The sequence below is a fragment of the Squalius cephalus genome (genome assembly GCF_949319135.1).
Source record: "Squalius cephalus genome assembly, chromosome: 21".
Taxonomy (NCBI): Eukaryota; Metazoa; Chordata; class Actinopteri; order Cypriniformes; family Leuciscidae; genus Squalius; species Squalius cephalus.
The window spans coordinates 4384320-4410163 of record NC_137142.1 but is presented as its reverse complement, the minus strand read 5'-3'; the positions used below and the strand labels follow the sequence as shown (position 1 = coordinate 4410163).

Sequence of the window (25844 nt, the reverse complement as noted above, 5' to 3'; positions counted from 1 at the left end):
TTTTGGTTCATTTTTGGTTTATTTGTGTAAATGTGTGTACTCAGGGCCTAAAATTTACACTCGCCAAGTGCATTGGCGACTGTATGAAATGGTGTCAGTCGCCAGTTGGCGAGTAACAGTTATGTAAAAAAATGCCTGTCTCGGCGAGTATCCTAGTAAACATAGTTTGTTATGTCTTAAGTGAATGCAAACACAAAACACATTATCCGTGCGTGCATTCGGTCTTAAAGTGACAGCATCCTAATAATCCTGCATTTTTAATGTTAACCAAACAACAAAGGACAAAGAAAAAACACTCACTGCTCTTGAACTGAAGACTATGCACTGTTATTTATTTGATTAGCCTACTTTATTTAATTTCGGTACCTGAAAACTATTAGACCTGGCTGAAGAGCACTGTTTATTTTATTTGTATGTATTGTATTTATTTGTGCTTTTAATTTGATTGTTTGTTCTTATTTTATTACTGACTGTTTTCTTGTCTTTAAAAATGTAGGCTATTAAATTTATATTAGTTAAGCTAGTAGTTTTAGCTGTGGTATCAAATTGGAATAGAGGAATGTGAATTTTCACTGGTATTTACAAGTGTTTGGTGTCATAACTGCCTGTTTTTGTGTCATGGCTGATAAAAAAAAGAAATTTAAAAACTTTTGTGGCAGGCGTGGCAAAAAATTAGTTTTAGGCCTTGTGTGTACTGTACCGAGATCCTTGTATCTGTTTTTTCATATGGCACAATGTAGTTAAACATTAAAACACAAAAAAAATCACTTTATCAAAATTAAAAAAAGTACCCATTCTATTAAAGCATGCAGTCTATTACATTCGCTCACACACACACCTGTATAAAAGGCACTCCGGAGCGCTCGATGGCAACCACTCCAACGGTTTGACTGAGCTCCAGGTCTAGGACGAGGATTTCTCTGGGGTACAACAGCAGCATGTGGTTCCTCTTAGATGGCAGATATGACAGCTGGAGACAGTCATTAAGAGTCACTGCTTCAGCCCTGCAAACAAACACACACACACTTAGTCAGGTCACTTTTAAAACATCAATTTATCCTGCTTCAGTGTTTATCCATGGCCCAACCAGCTTTTGCATACAATTCTACAACACAAATCAGATCACCATGCATCTTTATCCAAAGGTGTTCAATGGTAAATGGTCTTGCGTAGTCAATTGCTGTGGGGTAATTGGTGTCGTCACTATCTGACAACTTGATCTTTTGAAAATGATGAAAATTCTTTCATCATTTACTCACTCTCATGTCGTTCCAAACCCATAAGACTTTCGTTCATCTTCAGAACACAAATAAAGATCTTTTAATGAAATAAAAGAGAGATTCTGTCCCTCCATTGACAGCTACGTAACTACAACCTTGAGGCTTCAAAAAGTTCATAAAGAGATAAAGTATGGGGTTAGAATTGTTGCATTATTCCAAATAAATTGATTTGCAGCGATTTACAAATGCACAGAAAGCGGTTCACAAATAAATGCCAGGCAGAGTTGTGTTTGTAACACAGAACACATTTGTAAATATATATATTTTTAATTTGCAAATCTCATATTATTTATTTATGAGTTTTATAATTTTTTGTGAAACTCTTTACATTAGTTTGTGGATCTTAATCTATTTATTTGTGAATTTGATACATTTTTGTGATTCTCTTTACATTTGTTTGTGAAACTCAATCTATTCATTTGGAATAATGAGTGGAAGCACAATTGTTGTTTTGTTTTTTAATTCCATGTGAAATACAGCAATCGACACTTGAGCTGTTGATATTGCCAGTGTCTGCATGTATGGGGTTGGATAATTATCACTATGTCTTGATTTAGCATTGTTGCTGGTGGTGTGATTTACATGCATTCATTTAGCAAGGATGCATTAAATTGATCAAAAGTTACAGCAAAGACATTTATAACGTTACAAAAGTTTCATATTTCAAAGAAATGCTGTTCTTTTGAACTTTCTATTCATTGAATAATCCTGGAAAAAAATATGTATCGCAGTTTCCACAGAAATGTTAAGCAGAATGTTTTCAAAAATAAGAAATAATGTTTCTTGAGCAGTAAATCAGCATACTAAAATAATTTCCAAAGGATCATGTGACATTTAAGTGAAGACGGAATTTGCCATTACATTAGTTTTAATAGGTTTGTATGCTCTTTTTGTCCACTTCATTCCTCTTAACATTATATATGCGTGTGTGTCTATAAATGATAAATGCACTGCCTGTCATGTGAGAGTAATTACATGAAACAGAAAATGAACCAGTACAGATGTGTCCATGGCAATGCTTTTTTCACGACTGTAAAGTAAAGTGACTGGCGGATGTTTTCCATGCACAGCGTGCAGACTCAATCGATTTTCATTGTTCGTTTTTCCCATTATCGTTTATTATCAATTTTATTTTGTTGTTGCAGCCCAGGAAATTATCATTTCTCCCTCTGAAAACTGGTACATAACAACCCTGACACACACTAATGTTGTCTCTGGGAGAGCCGTAGATGAAACAAACAAAAGCATGTATAAATTACACATGCTGTGATCCAGTTGCTTTCAAAATACATGAATGAAAAAAAAGAAATGAGAACAAAGAAATGCAAAATTGTTTCTAGAACAAACAAAAAACCAACAACAATAAAAAAACTATGTAAAAACAGCTATTAACAACATTCATCTTGCCTAGTTGTATATGGCATGTAATATTCTTGCAATAGAATCCCAAGCAGTCAGAACAGAAGCAGTGTGGTGTTTCTCCTGACTGAAAGTAGTGTTAGTGGTTATTTAACTTTTGAGGACATCTGATATAGAAGACACTGAAAAGTGCAGTCATTTGAGTAAGGCTGGGAATCGTTAGGCACCTCAAGATTAATTTCGGTTTCGATACTGTGTGACCATTCCTTTTTTTATTATTATTATTATTATTATTAAAGGCACAATATGTAGGATTTGTGTATTAAAATATCCAAAAACCACTAGCACAGTGTTATATATTTTGTTGACTTGAGTACTTACAGTGGGGAGAACAAGTATTTGATACACTGCTGATTTTGCAGGTTTTCCCACTTACAAAGCATGTAGAGGTCTGTAATTTTTATCATAGGTACTCTTCAACTGTGAGAGATGGAATCTAAAACAAAAATCCAGAAAATCACATTGTATGATTTTTAAGTAATTAATTTGCATTTTATTGCATGACATAAGTATTTGATACATCAGAAAAGCAGAGCTTAATATTTGGTACAGAAACCTTTGTTTGCAATTACAGAGATTATATGTTTCCTGTAGTTCTTGACCAGGTTTGCACACACAGCAGCAGGGATTTTAGCCCACTCCTCCATACAGACCTTCTCCAGATCCTTCAGGTTTCGGGGCTGTCGCTGGGCAATACGGACTTTCAGTTCCCTCCAAAGATTTTCTATTGGGTTCAGGTCTGGAGACTGGCTAGGCCACTCCAGGACCTTGAGATGCTTCTTACAGAGCCACTCCTTAGTTGCCCTGGCTGTGTGTTTCGGGTCGTTGTCATGCTGGAAGACACAGCCATGACCCATCTTCAATGCTCTTTCTGAGGTAAGGAGGTTGTTGGCCAAGATCTTGCGATACATGGCCCCATCCATCCTCCCCTCAATACGGTGCACTCGTCCTGTCCCCTTTGCAGAAAAGCATCCCCAAAGAATGATGTTTCCACCTCCATGCTTCACGGTTGGGATGGTGTTCTTGGGGTTGTACTCATCTTTCTTCTTCCTCCAAACACGGCGAGTGGAGTTTAGACCAAAAAGCTCTATTTTTGTCTCATCAGACCACATGAACTTCTCCCATTCCTCCTCTGGATCATCCAGATGGTCATTGGCAAACTTCAGACGGGCCTGGACATGCGCTGGCTTGAGCAGGGGACCTTGCGTGCGCTGCAGGATTTTAATCCATGATGGCGTAGTGTGTTACTAATGGTTTTCTTTGAGACTGTGGTCCCAGCTCTCTTCAGCTCATTGACCAGGTCCTGCCGTGTAGTTCTGGGCTGATCCCTCACCTTCCTCATGATCATTGATGCCCCACGAGGTGTGATCTTGCATGGTGCCCCAGACCGAGGGAGACTGACCGTCATCTTGAACTTCTTCCATTTTCTAATAATTGCGCCAACAGTTGTTGCCTTCTCACCAAGCTGCTTGCCTATTGTCCTGTAGCCCATCCCAGCCTTGTGCAGGTCTACAATTTTATCCCTGTTGTCCTTACACAGCTCTCTGGTCTTGGCCATTGTGGAGAGGTTGGAGTCTGTTTGATTGAGTGTGTGGACAGGTGTCTTTTATACAGGTAACTAGTTCAAACAGGTGCAGTTAATACAGGTAATGAGTGGAGAACAGGAGGGCTTCTTAAACAAAAATGTCTGTGAGAGCCGGAATTCTTACTGGTTGGTAGGTGATCAAATACTTATGTCATGCAATAAAATGTAAATTAATTACTTAAAAATCATACAATGTGATTTTCTGGATTTTTGTTTTAGATTCCGTCACTCACAGTTGAAGAGCTATGATAAAAATTACAGACTTCTACATGCTTTGTAAGTAGGAAAACCTGCAAAATCGACAGTGTATCAAATACTTGTTCTCCCCACTGTACATTATCCCAAACGTTTCCAACAATGTTACAATCCAGAGAAATCAGCTATTTTAACCAGTGTACGATCTCTCCTCATTGCGTCATTACCTTCGATTTCCGAAGGTGAAGTAGGAAGAAGGCGGGAACCGGCAAACGTTAAATGTAACTTTAATCGCAATAGACAAACAACAAAATGAGAGGAGCGCCAGCGGCCGACTGCGGCACATAAGCATAATTAAAGCCTAGTTTACACGTACACAGAGTTTTTCTCGTCCACACAAGTACGGTTTATAAAAATCTCTGTCCACATGAAAACACGAAAACATGCCATGAAGTGCTGTCAAGAGCTTACCAAACCAACAGGTGGTGATATAACCCTAACCGTAAAGCCACGTTGGCCAATCAGAAGCCTGAATAAAGGATATTACCCGTTCCGGTAGGCTAACGTGTTGTCATAAGCGGTGTCCTGCGTAGTATTGCATTTCTGACGCCTCTGTTCTGCAATATAATGGGAGAACTGTGCGTATCTTTATACATGTGATAAGCCCTGTTAGCACAGTTATTAGCAGCAAAATTTTGGCAAGATCCGCCATTGCACAGACTCGCCTCATGTAAACAAAGGAGATACCGGGGCACAATCTGACGTCAAACAAAGAAGTTAACAGCACGATCTCCGGTTTCACCGTCTACACGACAACACAGCAACCGGAGTTTCTGAAAATATTCACCCTGACAGGAGTTTTTAAAAAGGTTCGGTTTCAGTGACCTGATACTGCATTTGCGTGTGGACGAACGGTCAAACCGCACAGCAAAAGCTGAGGTTATGAAAATACCAATGTTCGTGTGGACAGGGTCTAAAACAGCAATGTAAAATATCCCAGGCCTGGTCCTCTCTCGCCCTTCACTGTCGTCATCCCATGGGACTCGAGGCCGATGTGTCACACAGGTATCTGTCTCTTATTAGCAAATCGCTCCACCGGCTCTCTTCGCCCTGATTTATACCACAGTAACATTAATAACACTTTAATACATTAGCTCATCAATGAAACATGATTTCTGCCTGAGTCCCATCGGATTGCTTTCATTCAGCTGTGGAGGTGAAGACGACGACTCCCATGATTCCACGGAATCCAAGCTCATTCACGCTCATATTGTTATAGTTTTGAATAAGCGACCACTAGCAACGAAACTTAGGGTGAATTCAGGGTTGATCGGGACACTTTTTTACTGAATTCATCCAGGACTGACAACTGTATATTGTTGCTGTGTGAACATGACCTGAGTTTGGTTGAAGGAATGTCTCAGGTTAAACACGTTAATCCCAATGTATAGCATCTTTGGCATGCAGAAACATTTATTAATTGTTTCATTTTGTAAAAATAAATGAAACAACAAAGCACACTTATAGTAATGCACATATATTTAATATATGATAAAAATCAGTCAAAATCATATGGGGTGAATCTCAATAAATATTTCTCTGTCACATTTGACCACATAACTCCAAAAAAAGAAGCCGGCCTGAACAGCATGCATGAGAAAATATTCATGCAGACTCCCTAGTTATTTGTATGGACATTTTAAAATTATCAGGCTTAAAATGCCAGAGCAAAGGAAGTGCAAGACAGAAAAATCATGATTAAAGGATTTGTCTGGAACTAAAAGAGCACGAAGTAAGTCAGGGTTGGCAGGGAGTATGTGGTTGGCAGCGAGCGTGGGATTGGTCAGGTGTGTGGTCCTGAGAAACTGTGGTCATCCATAACAGTGTCCCCTAAGCTAAGTCTCTCATTCTTCACTCCCACATGCGCATTCAGAAGAACACAAGCATGCTCTTGCTCTCTCACACACACTCTTGTTCTTTTTTAACAACCACTTTGTCTATTTTACGCAACAGAAAGAAGTTGTGTCTGAAAAGGGCCCTCGAGCTTGTGTGGCCTTCGGCTTGCGAAGAGAAAAAAAAGAGGACAGATATGAGGCTTTATTCCATAACGAGGAAAAAATACACACTACCCACAGCGACAGCATCATTAAAACCCAAAGTCAAGGCTGACCCGACTATCATCCGTGTTTACAAAAGAGTTTGTAACAGAGTGGGCAGAGTGAATTGAAAAAAATAATGATTACATCTAAAAATACACAGACATTATGTTCCCTTTGATAGGTTCACTTCGATGCTGCGATAGTAGCTGATTCTATGGGTGGTAGCGATTGTCTGAAGCCTGTATAGACACGCCAATCCATTGTATTGTATATCCACGTCATCACGCCTTAGATTTCTTCTTTAAGAAGATATTTATATGGCCTGTGCTTTCTTCAAAGTTATTTCATTGCTATTATTTGTACTTCAGCAGCTGCATTTCACATTCTCCTTGTGGCAAAGTGCAAGATCTTAGAAGCAGACTGGTATACTACTAATGCAGCTGCCTCTGACTTCACCAATGAAACATTTTCAGTGCACCAGATGTATGTTAGCATACCAGGAATCGAGGATAAGTTCGCCGGCTTCTTCCTGTGAGTTGCGGCCTCAAATGCCATCAAAACCTTGCAGGATTGGGAACTCTAACATGGCAGCTGGTAGTGCAGAGATATTCTCAAACACATGGATGAAGGAGCTGGTTTGAACCCTGAGGCAGTCAAAGAGCTCCAATGCTCCATCGTGCTCCCGATCCCCAACGGAGTCTGTTGTTAAACCACTGAAGCGTATTTGCCCTTCTTCATGCCACCCTCCAAAGTCTGGTCTGTCTTTAAGGGAATATGTCTTTGGGTAAACATTCACTTGTTTCTAGTTTTATGCACGGGACGAGACGGTTGAGACCTTTCTATCCTGTGACTGTTCCTTCTTGGGACCTGTCAGCGGTCTTAGATGGTCTTTCAGGGTATTTTGTTGAGCCCATGTGTTACGGAGTATCAGACTCAGACAGATGTTTAGTAGAAATAAGGATAGACTTTAATGCAGCAGATGGGAAGATGGTAAAAACAGGTAAGCAATTCAGAATAATATCCGTTCATGAAAATAACTGGATGGTAATAGAGTTTACTGTATTGCAGGAGATGGAGGAGATTGTGGAAGAGAGATTTACCCAAGGATGCACACAACCGCGGTGCTCCCAAAGCGTAAGCTACTAACGTAGTGTTTAGTTCCCTATTTAGGGAACAGTGGCAGCCCATCGGGGCCAGCGAGGCCTTCTCTGGTGGCCTAAACACTATCAGAATCCCTGACTTGCATTGTAATATACGTTTTCCAAGAATGTGTATTAAATTATTCCCAATAGTCTATTCTCTTACTTTCATAGTAAAGTGTGTGTTTATGTTAGAGCTTTTATCCAATCATATTTCAGACATCATGTGTTGCCAGGGTCAAAGAAATCTGCCTTGAGGCCTTCAGAATCAATAGTGCGGGCGCCTGTGTCTTAAAAATGAATGGCAATGAAACTGTGCGCTTTAACCAATCAGATAATCAATCAGATTTCGAGATGGTGACACCGTGGCCATCTAGCAGGGCTTACAATAACGTCTGCCCTTTCACGTCCTTTGATTGGATGGTCAGAGCGCGTACTATTACTGGTATTCAGAGCAAGCAAACCGCATCTGTAGCGAACTGTACAAGATAGAAATATATTAATGCAGCAGTTAAATACCGCTGTTTTTATTTTCAAACCACAATGGCTGACAGAGGAGAAGAAATTGATTTGGTCGCAGACCGCTTAAAGCCATTTTCAAGATGGACTTTTCAAGAAAAGCTGGATATTGTGAGGAAAGGTCAACCAACCCCGAAGCTAGCAAGCCTGTCCCAGCCAGGGAAAGGCTTTACCCGTCACTTTCAATGCAGTAACTGCGAGCGGTAGCCATGGCTCGGGAGCCTCCGAGGAGTACTGCAAATTGTATTGCTGGGAATGCCTGTTATTTGCAGTCGATCGACTTGGTGTTTGGAGCCACACTGGGTTTGCAAACTTGAGTTGTCCAACCAAGGCAGCAGTGAGACACCAAAGCACAGCTGGATATTTACAAGCAACTGCGCTTTTGAAAACGTTTGGGGAAACCTGAGTGGATCTACAGCTCAATGAACAGGTGCGCAGGGAAATGGAGCTCCACAACGAAAAGGTGAAGAAAAATAGTGAACTATTGTAAATATTGATAGATTGTGTCATATCTTTGGGTCAACAAGAACTTTCGTTTCGGGGACACGATGAAAGCGCTGGATCCAGAAATAGAAGCAACTATTTGGAGCTTCTTTCTTTTCTTGCTGAAAACAACACAGACTTACATTACCACCTGTCCACGAACAAAGTGTTTTGTGGGACGTCAGGCAAAATACAAAACGACCTGATTAATGGCATTGCTGAAGAGATGGGAGAAGAGATAAAAAGGAGATTAATAAAGCACCATTTGTCGCTGATATGGTGGACGAGACGACAGACGAGTAATGCAGCGCAGCTCGCACTGTTATGTGACTTGTCAGATTTGAAGAGGTTACAAGTGGCAAGCGAGCCGATGACATTGCTGCTCTTATTGTCAGTTTCTTGGAGGAATATGAATGTCTAGATAAAGTTGTGGCACAGTGTTTTGATGGCGCACCGGTCATGTCATCTAAAGTTAAGGAGAGGGCACCTATGGCCTTACTAATACACTGCTATGCACATCGACTGAATTTAGTACTGAGTCAAGGGGCATCAAAGCTTAATGCAAGATATTTTTTGCCCACCTAAATGGCCTAGCTGCATTTTACCCCAGATCCCCTAGGCGCATGCAAATACTGGACGAAATTTGCCAGCGAGGTGGCAATACACATCAAGATTGGTCAGTACAGTTTTTGAGAAGAGAGATGCCCTAAAGAAGCTGTTTCACCACATACTGGAACATCATGATGAGTATGATGAGGACTCTGTGCTGATGCATTTAATGCACATTTGAATGATTTTGAGTTTTATTTTTTGCTTCACACATTTAATGGGATTTTTGAGTATTCAGATGTGCTTTTTGCAATACTACAGAGCAAAACATTGGATGTACTATTCTGTCTGGCAAGGGTGTAGGAGTTTTGTGCATACTACCACCAACTCCACAGCACTGTTCTGGACCACATTCTTTGCCAGATACGGAATAGATTTCAAGACCATGAAAAATGTATGTTTGTCTCCCTCCTCGACCCCATACTTACATACTTAACGCAGAGTCACGGAACACTGTTCGATCTGTCCCGGCTAAAAACAGAACTGACTGTAATGTATGCCATGACTGATTTTGAAGGCAAAAGTCCAGCTGATCTCCTTGATTTTCCCTCAGCAGAAAACCCTGTGAGAGCATGGGCCAGCTGTACACATCGTCATGTTTGGCGCTGACTGTCCCTGTGTCCACGGCTTCTGTCGAGTGGACACTCTCAGCCCTAAAGAGAATTAAAACCTATGCCAGAAATAAGACTCGACAGAACAGACTCTCAACAGACTCGACTTTCAGCATTAGCCTTGATGGCGATAGAAAGGGACTTATTGTTGGAACTGAAATGCATTGCACAGATAACCTGTACAACAGTGTAATTGAAGTCTTCTTAAGGAAAGAAAGGAGGATGGATTTTGAGTACAAATAATCAGTAGTTTTGGTGAGTAGACTATATATGCATTGTATTTAGCCTACATTTGCTTATACAGTTAACTCTGGCTAACCCGGGCCCCGTTTTTTCTGTGCTGAATATGATTTGATATGATTTTTTTTTTTTTATTGTAAATTTATGATAAAAAATTCTTCTTTTTTTTCATTTTCAGTATTATTATATTATTTTCAACATTTTCATACTATTAAAACCGTGATTTTAAAATAAATAAATGTGGGTTTAAATGATTTTTAATGAAAAATACTTTGTATATATCACCTTAAAGAAATGTATGTCATACTTTTAATTGTTCAAAACCAGTTTTCAAGAGCCATTTATGCTTTTGCGTTTTCTTTCCTGTAGAATTTGCACAAAAACACACAATTTGCCTTAATTTCAAATCCCCGGGAAAACCGTAATCCCTGGGGTTTCCGTGCTCGGAGAACTCAAAAGGTACTACAAAAATGCATGGAAAAACCGAGAGCGGATGCTTCTGCTAGAGACGATGTAGGCTATGTGGCGCAGCTGCGGCTGCAGTGAAAGGAGACATGTTGAATTGTGTTAATTGGGTTTCTTGCTTTAGTAATAGCATTCATTCTCGCTGCATGAGATACCTGTCTGTGATGCAACGGCCTGTTATACTGCATTTCTATATAATATTGATGGTTTTTATAGCTGTGGCATCATAATGATGGTATTAAGAGGTGGATTCATTAAGGTAGGACACCCCTGAAGGCTTAAGTGTGAAATGCACAGCCCACTACTTTTCAGATGTTTTTATGAAGCCTTTCATAACTTTCATAACCATTTAAACAGTATAATGGATTATTAAAACAATAAGCCATTTGAGGCGGTAAGTTAAGCACAAAGTATACTTCAGCCATTGTAATAATTGATTTGTTTTAAATAGATTACATTTACACTTTCAAAGTATACTCCTTTGGCCATGAGCGTTCAAGTCCGCGGACCCTCTTGATGAAGAAAATGACGTCACACGCACAGTCCACGGACGGCTGAAGTATACTTTGGGAATAAATTAGCTTACAACAGAGCATGTGCGAGCGACTTGAGTGCTTGAAAACAAAGTCCACTAATGTGTCTTTCCACGCTCACGGTCAAAGGAGTCTACTTTGAAAGGCTAGCGCACTACAACCTAGGATAGAGTATCATCAAGAGTACAGTTTTCCTGTTTCGTTTCACATACTCTTGATTCGATTCATTTTAATTACATATGAAAATAATCTGTCATCTAATGCTGTGTAGTGTGAACCTACTCACGTGGTATATTTACAGTACATAAACAGGGCCCAAAACTATGCAACTCAATTGCTAATTATTCAACAGATACAACACAACCAACAACCGATTTGCTCTGTGCATTCAAACCAAAGTAAACTCTAAATTGCATTTCTTGTTTAAACAATGTAATTAAAAAAAAGGTCACTTTCATCAAACTTTATAGGCTCTGAATGCATCTATAAAATGCATGTATGCATGAATCAAAACATTACATGCACAAACTCCAATGAAAGAGTAAAAAATAAATTTCGTCCGTCAGTTGTCCTTAGTGTGAAAAGATATATCTCAAAACCATATATTCACTGTTGTAAAGAGTTCAAATTTGCAGATTATGCTAAAAAACTAAAACAAAGAATGTGCAGGACCTGGAGGATTTGTATATAGAACTGCAGGCAGTTTAAATGCAAGTCTCTGACCATCCAGATAATAAGACACGGTATTAAGATTCAAGGATATGCAAACTTTCGAACCTCTTCATTTGTGTAAATTAAGTTATTACTTTGTCTTTTAGACTATATGTAAACTTATGTTTGGAGAAACAGCTTATTCAGGACAGTACAAAAAAATATTTTTTTTATTTATTTTAATCTTATTTTGCCTTGTATTTTCTGCAAGGGTTAGGAAAACTTATGAGCATAACTGTGTTCAATATATGGCCTAATTTTATGTACAGTGCAAAAGGGTGCGCTGTAGATTCTCCTGCCCACCCATGTGGCTCCTCTTACCCGGGCCTAATGGCCAATGGTTCTGACGTGTGTGCAAAATTTCAAGACATTTTAAGCTTGCTAATGGCCTCAAAAGCACTAACATCACACTTCACAACGTAAAGCGCTTACAACACACTTCACAAACGTGTCAAGCGTGAACTCATGAACCTGCATCGCATGTGACAAATGACCTGCAATGAATTACCGGTATTTGCCTCCACATTGTGCTTTAAAACGCCATGCACACCTAGCTGTGGATTATACCTTGCTTTAATTAAGCCTGACTTTATTTTATGGCTAACATTTTTTTAACAAGATTCAATGAAATACACCTATTAAATGTGTAAAACTACGGTGTAGTGGTATGCCTGCCGTGTAGCCAACAGGAAAATGTCTTGAAGTTTACTATGCTGCTTGAATGTGTTCTAAATAATAAATGCATATAGGTCTACATAAGTTGCACAAATATCCTAAATTAATTTTTTTCTTCGATTATCCAACGACTGCAACCGTCAAATCTAGCCCATTGGCCAAGCAAGTTTGACTACTACTCATCAAAATTCGCTTTGATAAGTTTGCCTGATAACTATAGGTCCTATATACAGTGCCTTGCAAAAGTATTTGTTTCCTTTAAAAAAATTTCTACATTTTGTTGTTACAGCCTTATGCTAAACTGCTTAAGTTTTTTTTTACATCAATCTACACTCCATAACGACAAAGAAAAACATATATTTGTGATAATTTTGCAAATTTATTAAAAATAAAAAATAAAAAAATATATTAATTGCATAAGTATTCATACCCTTTTTTTGGGACAATTGCAATTTACCTCAGAAGCATTCCAATTTCGCTGGATCATCTTTGAGATGTTTTACACTTCAGATGGAGTTAGCCTGCGCCATATTCAATTGAATGGGCATGATCTGGAAAGGCACACACCTCTCAATAAAAGGTCTAACAGCTGAAAATGCATATCAGAAAAACCAAGCCATGAGGTCAAAGGAACTGTCTGCAGAGCACACTGTGTCGAGACACAGATCTGGGGAAGACTACAAAGTTTCACAAAAAGCATGGAGCCTCCATAATCCTTAATGAAAGCAGATTGTAACAACCAGGACACTTCCTAGACCTGTCCTGGCCAAACTGAGCAATCGATGGAGAAGGACCTTGGTTAGAGTGGTGACCAAGAAGCTGATGGTCACTCTGGTCGAGCTCCCTGATCATATATAGAGGTTGGGAGAAACTTACAGAAGGACACGCACCAAAGCAACACTCCACCGATCTGGGCTTTACAGCAGACTGGCCAGACTCAAGCCTCTTCTCAGTGAAGACACAATATAGTTGCACTATATCTTTCAACGTACCTTCTGATGTTCATTTATGTTTATTTCGTGCTGTAACTATTAGTAAAGCGGAAGAGATTATCAGTTCACATGCGCTCCTGCTTTGCTTGAACTGAGGTGTTACATCAATCTTTCACACCACAATAAAAAGTGACAAAACAAAGCCTTTATTGTTTGAATATCGTAATCGTTACAAAAAAGTTTGAAAGCTGAGACTGTTGCATATCAAAAGTAACAGATGTGCAAAGCTTGTAGCATCATACCCAAAATGTCTTGAGGCCCTGATTTTCAATATCACAAATCTGTTTTTTGCTTTGTCATTATGGTGTCTGGAGTGTAGATTGATGTGTGAAAAAAGTCATTTAAAGCAGTTTAGCATAAGGCTGCATAACAAAAAAGAGGTATGAATACATTCACAAGGCACTGTAGGTCCTATAAGACTACTAAAAGTCTATGGTTAAAGCGCTACTTAAAGGTCAAATACTGCAAATGCATTTTCTGCAGAAACATCTCTATAGAGGACAGTGTAGAGAGCAGATAGGAAATGCAGTGGGAGAGTGTAATGGGAAAATACAACAAGGATTCAAACTCGGATTGCCCGAGTGTGTCAGAGCGCTACGCACAAGGCTATTGGCTTCAACCATTCATTATTAAATTCCTTACTGGTTCTTATTTAAGTGGTGTAAGACAAGCATATACTGTTACTCAAATTGAGAATTAGGGATTTTAACAAACCGAATCTCAAAGGATGCAGCTTGTTGAAGAGAGGTGTGCTATAACTTTTCTGAAATGACTTACGATAATTTTCCTAGTGATAAAATGGGCAAAACGTTCTGATAGACTTACAGGAGGGAGCCGAGCCATATAAAGAGACTAGAATGTTTTGATTTGGGCCAGTAACGTTCCATAAAGAGGGAGGAAAATGGTCATGAAAAAACGAAATTATGATTGTTTTTGTTGCAAAACTTGAATGCTATTATAAGTGGAATGGGAAAAAAAACTATGATATGAGCCCTTTAAAATTCACTCTACAGTTGTGTCTGTTGCTCTCTCACTATCTATTCCATCTAAATTGCAGGACTAATGAGATCTGAATGGGCTTTCTTTTGGTTTAGAGGAAGGAAATCAATTCTGGGAATAAGCTGAATCAATCAGACTGTAGGAGGCAATGGGACGTGGGTTGGGGAAACCCGACTGCTAATAAGAAAGCAGTGAACAGAAGAAGAGTGAGACGAGGTGCTCCACTAAGACCTGCTATCATTCAATCAGACAGTGAGAGACACGATCGATGGAAAATAAAACCACATGAAAAACTCCCACTGACATCACAGTGCAAAACAATGAGCACATAGATGGAGGAAGACCAGAACGATGAATCAGGAGGAATCAGACAAATACAGTTTGACTGACTGAATGTCAAAGGACAGAGAGAGAGAGAGATTAGGGGAGAGAGAGAGAGAGAGAGAGAGAGAGAGAGAGAGAGAGAGAGAGAGAGAGAGAGAGAGAGAGAGAGAGAGAGAGAGAGAGAGAGAGAGAGAGAGAGAGAGAGAGAGAGAGAGAGAGAGAGAGAGAGAGAGAGAGAGAGAGAGAGAGAGAGAGAGAGAGAGAGAGAGAGAGAGATAGATGTGTCCTGGCCTCATCATCCCGCTTCTGTCTGCACACGAGTCTAACAGGAAAACATGATGGAGCATGAAAATAAAAGTGTTCCTGTAGCTCTGAGCACTGGGGCTGCATAATAGATGGAATATTACATTAAAGGTAATCGAGATGCAGAAATCACAGAAAATTCATACAGGATGCACAGACAAATGCAAAAATGCAAATGCAAAATAATGCCAAAATGCACATGCATATTAATATCCGTTATCTACTCCTTTTGGCCACTACAAATTTTACATTACTCCTAACTTAAAGGGTTAGTTCACCCAAAAATGAAAATTCTGTCAGTAATTACTCTCCCTCATGTTGTTCCAACCCCGTAAGACTTTCGTTCATCTTCAGAACACAAATTAAGATATTTCTGATTAAATCTGAGAGCTGTCTCACTCCTCCATAGGCTTCTCTGTTATTGAAACTTGCCGGCCCAGAAAGTTAGTAAAGACAATGTTTAAAATAGTCCAAGTGTCTACAGTGGCTCAACCTTCAGTTTATCAAGCGACCAGAATACTTTTTGTGCGCAAAAACAAACAAAAATAATGACTTCATTCATGTTCTTCTGTGTGGGCCTGAGTGAGTTCACGTAGTGTAACAGCGCAGCGCTTCTGGGTTGTACGTCAGAGCGGAGGCTCACTATTGGACAATGCTGGTCATGTGTGTGATGCTGGCCAATAGTGAGCCAACGTTCTGTCTTAGGGGGTTGGAACAACATGAGGGTGAGTAATTACTGACAGAATTTTCATTTTTGGGTGAACTAAAACTAACTTTAACTGCACTGCCTGTTCCTTGTAAAATAAATACATTATTAATTAAATTAATCAAAAATATTAATAGTAACTGAATAGAAACTGAGCATGATCACAGCTTTAAGCCATGTCACTGTGGGATCTCTAATGTCAGACTGTACAACAGTCAAGAATCATTAAAAACAGAGTTTTACATCATGTTCGGTGAGCTGCATTTACATGCAGGATTGAAAAGGTGGCTAGCAAACAAATCAATCTCTAGTGCTAATTTTAATCTTGAAGGCACTGTGTGAGGAGTAGCTTGTGGTTTGTTGTTGTCACACTAATTGTGTCATCAGGTTCTGTGCTCCTAACAGGTAGGGTTAGGGGTAGGGGTAGGTGTAGGGATTGGCTTTAAAATATAATTAAGTCATATGTTGGTTTAGTATTCTGTTTTCCGATTTTCCACAAATTGAACAAAAACCTATTCCATGAATTAGCCTGTTCTTCTGGACATGGAAACTCTTGTTTCTTTTCCCAAACCCTCACTCGCGTCCCCCTTAGGAGGGGATTATAAATGTTACTTTCTTTTGTTCACTTTTAATCCCTGTATTCGCATCCTTTAGAATGGCGAAGGAGAAAAAACACCATCTCATTAGTTCCAATCTTTATCTCACCACAAATAAAATGTTTACACAGTCTGTGCTGGTTGGACACGTTTAGGGTTAGGGTAAGTTTATTTGTATAACGCATTTCTTCGGCAGCACAGCATCAAATAGCTATTCATATCTTGTGTGGAAGATAAAATTCGCTCTTCTGACCTTTTACAATCAGTGTCAATCGTCAGTGGTTGGCCCTTTACCACCGCACTGGTAAAAAAAAAAAAAAAAATTTCCACTGTCACCGTCGTTTTGTTGCACTTTTCCAAAACAAAAATTACTGAATGTATCAGTTTCAACACAATACCATTTCTAACTGTCAAAACATTTTCATGACAATTTGTTCCATTTTATGAAATAAGAAATATAGAATTTTATCAGAAATTGTGTAATGAAACATCAGAGAAATAAGGCTACCAACCAACAGAATTGATGTTTTCCAGCATTGTATAATTGAATATGCTTTTGCTTTAATTAAAAATGTAAGTCTAATTTTAGTCTTATCAAAATAAAGTCATAGACATGATCTTGAAAAATATTTAACTAAATACAGAGTTTTAGACTTATCTTCAGATTTGAAATATAACATGGTAGACATGTGGCTTTAGCTGCAGTGCATTTCTAGATTGATACAATGCCAACTTCAATTTAATTTTCATGAAGATATTTCATAAAAATATATTTCTAATAACTTTACAAAATTTTGAAGCTATTTATAACTATTGTTTTCATTATGCAAATAATTAATTGTAAAATTTACAATAAACTGCCAAGTGTCAGCTTTCAAATGAGATCATACTTGTGCTTTTAGTGCAAAGGGTTCATGAACTGTACCTGTTTTAGTTTGGGTATGCCATCTCTGCGGATTTTTCAAAAGTGGGGTTGCTGGCTAACAGGTTAAGGCTGTTTTGTGTCATACATTTTTCAAAGGGGTTGCTCTTTAAAAATACTGTTAAATACTAGATGTAGGCAAGGGTCCTGAGCTATTTTCCAGCCTCATTCTCACCCAGCTTACAAACAAAGATAATGCAAGCTCAAACATGCTTCTAATGTCAAACACATACACACGACAGGCCTGGAAATTCTCAACACTCTCTTTCCAACTTCTTTCAAATTGTCAAACATTCGGTATGTGCTGCTCAGAGTGCTATGGTGTTTCTGGAGTGCGCTAGACTCACGTGGGTTTCTCATTGGTGATGAGCACTTTGACCTTGTTGAGGGCTTTTTTGGCACCGGTGGGTTGAGCCGCAGCAGGTTTGCTGTGGGCCGGGCTGGCATGAGGACTGGCGATATAAACCTTCTTGCCTCCACTACCCGGTGGTTTAGAGTGTGAGAAATCTGTGATGAACACTATACCCTCACTGGTCAGCACTATGACAGAGACAGGAAGGAATAAATGGCAGACATTAGAGAAGCAGTTGAGCGAATGGACAGTTAAACTATAGTTCATTAAACTATAAAAAAAACATTCAGTATGCACTAAAAGCCAATTCAAACCAAGAATGATAACTATACAGACAACTATAATAGCGTCCACACCAGCGGATGATATCGTTCTGTTTATTCTAAGTGAATCTGCCGCTTTAAATGCTCGAGCTCATTATAGCAGGATGGACTCTGATTGGCTCTCAATGTTTTTATCATTCATCAACTGGATAAAATTGTTCTGAAAGTTATTCCAACAATATGGTTTCTCTGTGCCGTTATTATTATAGCTGAGGTGTGAAGTCTACTATTCTTTAATATTGAGAACTATATTTAAACCTATATATTTACAGTTCGTCCTTGGTGTGAACGGGACTTAAAGGATTAGTTCACTTTCAAAAATTTTTGTGCTGATAATTTACTCACCCCGATGTCATCCAAGATATCCATGTCTGTCTTTCTTCAGTCGAAAAGAAATTAAGGTTTTTGAGGAAAACATTCCAGGATTTTTCTACACAGAATGGACTTCAATGGCAACCAACTATACCAATGTTCAAAGAAGGTTCAAATGTCCATGATGACGTAATACGTGGCACATCTCAGAGATGGTACACGACGAGCATTTGTGGTTAAAAAGTAATTTTTTTTTATTTTTTTTTTAGAAAATGACAGATCGTTTCGCTAGATAAGACCCTTATTTCTCGACTGGGATTGTGTAGAGACTTTGAAACTGCATTGAGACGGACATTTGAACCTTCTTTGAACATTGAACATTGGTATAGTTGGTTGCCATTGAAGTCCATTCTGTGTAGAAAAATCCTGGAATGTTTTCCTCAAAAACCTTAATTTATTTTCGACTGAAGAAAGAAAGACATGGATATCTTGGATGACATTGGGGTGAGTAAATTATCAACAAAAATTTTTTGAAAGTGAACTAATCCTTTAAAAATGACTTCTATTCGGGATGTACAATACCATTTGGTACAGAACACAGATACTGCAACCAATATTTTAGCAATGTTGAAAGGTTCAGTAAAATAAAGTTAGACTAATGATTTTTAAACATACTCCTATGTACAACATTGTATTGAGTGAAAAATAACAACGGGATTAATTAGTGAGACAGACAGATTTGTGAGTAAATTCAATTCACCCTCAAGTCATTAATTGTTTATGTTTGATTTTTTTTTTTCATTACAACAAAGAGTCCAAGCTGTGAGAAGCAGAACAAATCAAAGAGAAAGAACAAATTCAAAAGAAGAATTAGTATGCAATTCGAACATCACTAATAATGATCTACGCGTCTGTGAATCACAAATTACAATTATAAATGTGATTGAATACACACATGCCAGATTGGAGGGCTCAAAGGGGTCAAAGGAGAAAGACAGTATGTTCTCAGCATAGCTCTTCTTCCACAGCTTGGTGCCAGTGTCTCCGTTCCACAGAACAATATAGTTGGGAGGGTGGACAGCCAGAAGAAGATCGCGTGAAGCATCCTGAGCCCACAGCCAGTCCATATCTGAGGAGAGATTTGCATTCATTCATTCATTCATTTGTTTTCTGGAAGTTTCAGAGATTTATTGGAGTGAATCTCACAAAGCTTTTCAAGCGCATTTCAGGGTAAATTTTTTTTTTTGTTCATTTTGAAAAAAGAAAGAAAGAAAGAACACACTCAATTACGCTTGAAAATAAAGCTTTCTTACAACTTCCACCTTATAACAAATTTGGTCCTAATTCTCATCATGGTAATGCAAAAAAAAAAAAAACTCTTTACTGTATTGAAAAATGTATAATAGAAAAAATATGTATACATAATTTTCACATGTATTTATACATTAAGGTAGTTTTTGCTGCACCACCTTTAACATTACTTGTAAATGTAAAAATATAATTGTATTAGAGTCATTTTTGATGTAATGCAGTAAATAGTTACTGTATTACAGTAATGAGCATTTCATGAAAATCACAACGAGAATGTGAATCATGGCAATTAAATATAAAATGTATTATGGTAATAAGAATTTGGGTTGAACGTACTTAATTCTTAATTAATTGCAATAACGTCACAAAGCAAAACATCTAAATGGATGGTTATAAGAACCGGAACAAGTATGTCAATAAATAAGGAAATGGTGAAAAGTGTTTCCCAAAAAAAGCTGTCTTGTGTGTATAGCTACTTTCTTCCACCAAAGATTCATAACTGCTGTTGACAGTTAACAAGATGCATATATATTTGATAAATACATTTATTTAAAAATCCATTGATCATTCATAATATAAATTCACTACTTTTGACTGGAAGTCTATATGAAGAGTTCAGATGCAAAAGCCTCTAAGTGCCATCTGAAAATTTCTTCTAGAATGGTCATTTTTATCAAGCTCGTATATTTAAGTTCAGTAATTTGACTTAAATGACAATTAATAGGTATTTTTCATTGCCATTTAAGTGAAATTACTGAACTTAAATATACGAGCTTGATAAAAATGACCATTCTAGAAGAAATGTTCAGATGGCACTTAGAGGCTTTTGCATCTGAACTCTTCATATAAATATCAACCAATCAAATAAAATCATACATAATATGATTAATATACACTATATGGACAAAATATGGTATTGGGAAACCTGACCATTACACCAACAGGGACTTTAATGACATTGATAGCATTCTAAATAAATAGACATTAATATTGAAGATGGTAATTAATGCTCTTCATTGATCACTGACTTCATTCTGATATCCAATTTTATCTAACAAAGAGCTTTTGGGAGAGCTTTTCACAAGGTTTTGAAATGTTTATCCAGTAGAGCACCAAACTTCACAGTTGGCCAATGCAGTCAGGCAGGTGTTCCTGGCATCCACCAAACCCAGACTCGCACATTAGATCGCCAAACAGAGAAGCATCACTCCACAGAACACGTTTCCACTGCTTCAGACTCCAGTTGCGGCTTGCTTTACACCACTCCATCAGACACTTGGTATTGTACTTGGTGATGTTAGACTTCCATGCAGCTGCTTGGCCATGGAAACCCACTCCATGAATCTCCCACCGCACAGTTTTTCTGCTGATATTAAAGGGCCCCTATTATGCTATTTTAAAGTTTCCTAATGTTGTTTTGGAGTCTCCTACAACAGGTTTACATGCATCAAAGGTAAAAAAAAAAAAACTGTTTAATTTCCTCATAATATACATCATCACATTTTCAATGATTCTCAAACAACTCGTCAAATGAATCAATCTCTCTAAATCCCTCCTTTCCGCGATATACTCTGCTCTGATTGGCCAGACAGCTCAGTCTGTTGTGATTGGCCTACCGTGTACAGCGCGTCTAAAACAAAACTGCCCATTGCCATAACAAACGTCAACTCTGCTTGTCCTGAGGCTTCCTACACTGTAAACTAAAGACAGTAATGAACAATGACGTCGATTTTACCATATCAGTGCGAGCGCGAGTCCGATGATGAAACATTGGAAGAACTAGTTATTCAACCCAAACCTCCATCGCAAGGACGGCTCGAGCAGGACTCAGTGTTTCTCAGTGATACACTACTCAGTTTGAGGGACATTATGAGATGTTGCAACTGTAATTCCACACTATCAGCATTAACAAGTGCATGTCCATCAACAAACCCATTATTTTACTTGTACTAATTTATTTACCGAGCATTTTTCTAATATATTGCGGTGAACACGTGGAAACTGTATCAATAACAGTGCATATATACAATGTATACATTAGCCGAGCTCTAGAGTGAATGATCTGATGTAACATAAACATTGGTAAAACAAATATTTCCTCAAAGTAGTGAGAACGACAGACAATCTGCATTAATAGACACAGTTATAGGTAATGGTGGCCCACAACTGATTAGCAGAAGTATTTAAGTAAGACAGTAGCCGCGTTTCCATTACAGATTTGCGCAAATGTTTTGCGCTATTATCTAAATATCGATAAAAAACTATTGCGAAATGACGGCGTTTCCATTAACCGATGTTATGCGACTAAAACGTCTTTTTTTCTCTCGCGATAAGTCATTCCAAAAATCACGGCAACGGACGTTGGTTATAATATCACAGCCACCGCATTAGACATTATTATTATTATTAATGGAAGGAGACGTGGCGTGTTATCCAAGCATTAATGGCAGGGAAAGACCCCCGAACGACACATATAAGGAGTTTCTTCTGGGTGTTTCGCCCTCATTTCTGCTCCGATTGTGGCATTTCTTTGATATTTAGAATCCAGTAGCCTATTCCTATAGGCTAATTATTGTTTATTTTATGAATTTAATAAAGAATTATGTCTCGTATTCTGTCCAAACGATCCATGTAGGCTACTTTTATTTGTTTTTCCTTTTTTAACCCCTAATTGAAAAACGAAAAATGAACGGTTGTTGTCTTTTTAAAACGCAAAGTTGAACACCAAAATTTTAATTTGAACTGGCTACACCAACTGCTGTGCTTTGTTTATGACTTTTTGCCCCTTTATTAAACATTTAAAATATTCACAAATTAATATGGAAAACATGTCGATTTTACTGGTTTTCTAAGGCCAAATTAGAAACTGGAATTGATGTCTTTCCCGCAGTGCTGAATGAGAAGAGCCATTAATATAATTAATAAACTATTGTTTTCTAAGTGTGGGCTAAAATCACATCTCCATCTCCGCTGTTAAGCAGATGCGCTTTTAGAGAGAAATGCAACTTTCATACGGATTAGCCTACATAAACAGAAGGTATTAGCTTTCGATTCGAATTTGTTCGTTTTAAAGTGGACATTTCAAGCTTTAGCCTACATATATTTTGTTTCAGTTCTCGCGCTCCAGTTTACGGAGATCATGAAAGTGCGTCTGATTGTTTCTTTTATTTTACAAAAGCACAGCGTTTTCTTGTTATTGTGAGTTTACACAAATAAAAGTGGTTGAGAATAATGTATTATTATTTTCTGTCTGACCAGAAATGATAGAATATTTTAAGTTGTTTCCACTGTTGATAGGAAAATGCAAGTGTTCGCTCTCGCGCCTCCGTGTCATGCAGTGCGCGCTCCACGCTCAGCTTTGTTCCTTTTTTGCAAAAAGCGTCTTCTAAATATAGCCTATTACATGTTATAATAAAATAATATAAAATTATTATTATTTGCGTAGCTATACATGGACTTCAAACACACTGCGTCTTCTAAGTCAGGTGACTGTAAATGCGCAAAAACTGTTTCCATTGCAGTTTTGCGAAATATTCCTTTTTCGAATTGCCTGAAAAACCACCTCATGCAAGCGTAAAAACTTTTTTGCGATAAATGGGAGTTTTTGCGAAATTGACGTGTTTCCATTAAGCGTATTTTCAATTCGCAATTTCAATTTGCGCAATTTGAAGGGTAATGGAAACGCGGCTAGTGATAACGTGAGTTAGCCAGTTAGCAGGAGACCTACACATTATAAAACTCAAAACTAAGTACACCATCTTTGAAGAGCAAGCGGTTTGTGAATCCTGCATTGAACTCCGAGATTTGAGAAGCAGTCTTCAGTAAAATAAAGGGAACACAGCAAAAGTTTAGGATTATACTGCTGTGATATCGAGGTAAAGATGAACTTTAACCACTGATTCTTCACATGCTTGTCCTTGGGCAGTGAAAAAAAACTGGCTTTACCTTCACATTATAGAGCACAGCGTCTTCTCGACATGATGCTATCCAGTATCCACAGGAATCAGCTGCAGGTTTGAGGGTGTTCAAGTTTTCCCTGGTGTCTGCATGCGCAATAAGTGGATGGGCAATATGCTAATGTTTCATCTTGACGTCACAATGAAACGGCTTATGACTCGTTTGAAAAACGATTAATTTCATTGACTCAGAGTCGACTCTTACTTTTGAAAGACAATAACAATAATACGGTGCACTTTCAGATTTAAAACTTTGCAGGATGTTTTCATTTACTTAGAGCTATGTTACACACTACATGAAAGGTCATTTCAAAAATCCATAATAGGGGCCCTTTAATGCCAGATGAAGTTTGAAACTCTTCATCATTGGAATCAGCAGAGCATTGGCCACTTTTATACCCCTTAGCACCCGGTGACTCCGCTCTGTGGCTTTACATGGTCTTCCGCTTCGTGGCTGAGCTGCTGCTGTTCCTAAACACTTCCACTTTCCAATCTAGCAGGGATGACATTTCACAAACTGACTTATTGCAAAGGTGTCATCCTATGACAGTATCACACTTGAATTCACTGAGCTCTTCAGAACAACCCATTTTATTTTACAAATGCCTGTACATACAGACTGCATGGCTATAGGTGCTCGATTTTAGACACAGTGGCATTGAATTAAACACCTGAACTCAATAATTAAGAGGTGTGTCCCAATACTTTAGTCCATATAGTGTATATTAAATATTTAATATATCATCTGTTTTTCCCCATTCTTTGGTTAACCAGCACAGAGATGGTTTATTTTGAGATGAGCTTGGTAAAAAAGAGTTCTTACCCTGAATAGGTTTGGTGTGTTCCTGGATCTCACAGTGTGCCACTCCACTCACCACATCCCACACGATGATCTTCCCTGCCGCATCCGCAGATGCCAGGCGCAGAGAGTAGGGTGAGCTGAGACTGTGGTGGTAGTTTTCTCTGGACCATTTTACCTAACGCAGTAAAAACAGGACACAACTAAGTTTTTCCACTTGTACATTCTGGTTGCTAAGTGGTTGTATACATGTTGCTAAGCATTTGGTCCAGTCAAAAGAGCCTAAAGCCACCTTTCTACTATCTCTCGATAAGCGACAGACCAGAAGTCATTCAGTTTCAATGTAGAGTAGTATGCATGGATGTAGAGGTAACCTTTCCCCCTCCCAATAACCAAAACTAGTAAGTACAACCAGCCTAATTTGTATATCATGGTTAATGGAAACATTACTGAACTAACCAAACTGAACTAGGACCAATTATCTGCACAGCATGACTGAAGCCAATATGACTGATACACAACTGTATCACTGCATACACAGTCTGATAACATTTGCGTCTGCTGTTTCTATAGCGACGTCGATGATAAAATGTGTGACTCTGTTGAAAATGTACTACTTTTAAATGGTACATCGAAAGTCAAATATGATCTAAAACAGCCACATAAACTATAAAGACTGACGAGAAGAGGAGAAAACATCATACTGCACCAACATAAATTAGAAAGCTTTTTAAACTACTCATGACCACTCTTAGATAGCACGTTTTATTCTAGTAACAGCTATCATGGTACATTTTGACTAACTTAAAGATCTGTTAAGGGAATAGATTTTTCGCTAGGCCCATAGACTTGTGTTACAGATGTGTCATGTTGTAGCTATTGTTTCTAAATATGTAGCCAAACAGTTGATGGACCCCAGTGACTTCCACGAGAATTTGTTTTCACATACTATTGGAAGTCAATGGGACCCATCAACTATTTGGTTATCCATATTCTTCAAAATATCTTCTTTTGTGTTCAGCAGAAGAAAGAAATTCATACCAGTTTGGAACAACTTGAGGGTGAGTAAATGATGAGAATATTTTCATTTTTGGGTGAACTAACCCTTTAAATGTTAACCGAACAACAAAATACAGAGAAAATCACTCACTGCTCTTGACTGAATAACTTTTGTAAATTTAATTAAGGATTTATGTACGTCTAATTCATACAGTGAAGACTATGCAGTGTTATTTTATATTTGATTAAATTTCTGAAAATAAAGCTGAAAATTACTGTCAGACCTACTTGAAAAACCTACCTAATAAAGCACTGTTTATTTCATTTGTATCTTTGTGCCATTGCATGTAATTGAATAATTTGTTATTTTATTTTTGACTGTTTACT

The 25844-nt window shown here is 38.2% G+C and overlaps 1 protein-coding gene across 1 annotated transcript in view; it reads right to left on the bottom strand.

The window, feature by feature from the left end:
- The window catches only part of wdr11 (WD repeat domain 11), a 104460-nt gene that overhangs the window by 69882 nt on the left and 8734 nt on the right, over positions 1 to 25844 (bottom strand). Inside the window, exons 3-6 of the mRNA XM_079855097.1 lie at positions 24483 to 24636; positions 19348 to 19521; positions 17753 to 17945; positions 839 to 1004 (exon numbers count right to left, since the gene is read on the bottom strand). Of these exons, the coding sequence (XP_079711223.1) occupies positions 839 to 1004; positions 17753 to 17945; positions 19348 to 19521; positions 24483 to 24636 (687 nt within the window). The remainder of the gene's footprint in view (positions 1 to 838; positions 1005 to 17752; positions 17946 to 19347; positions 19522 to 24482; positions 24637 to 25844) is intronic.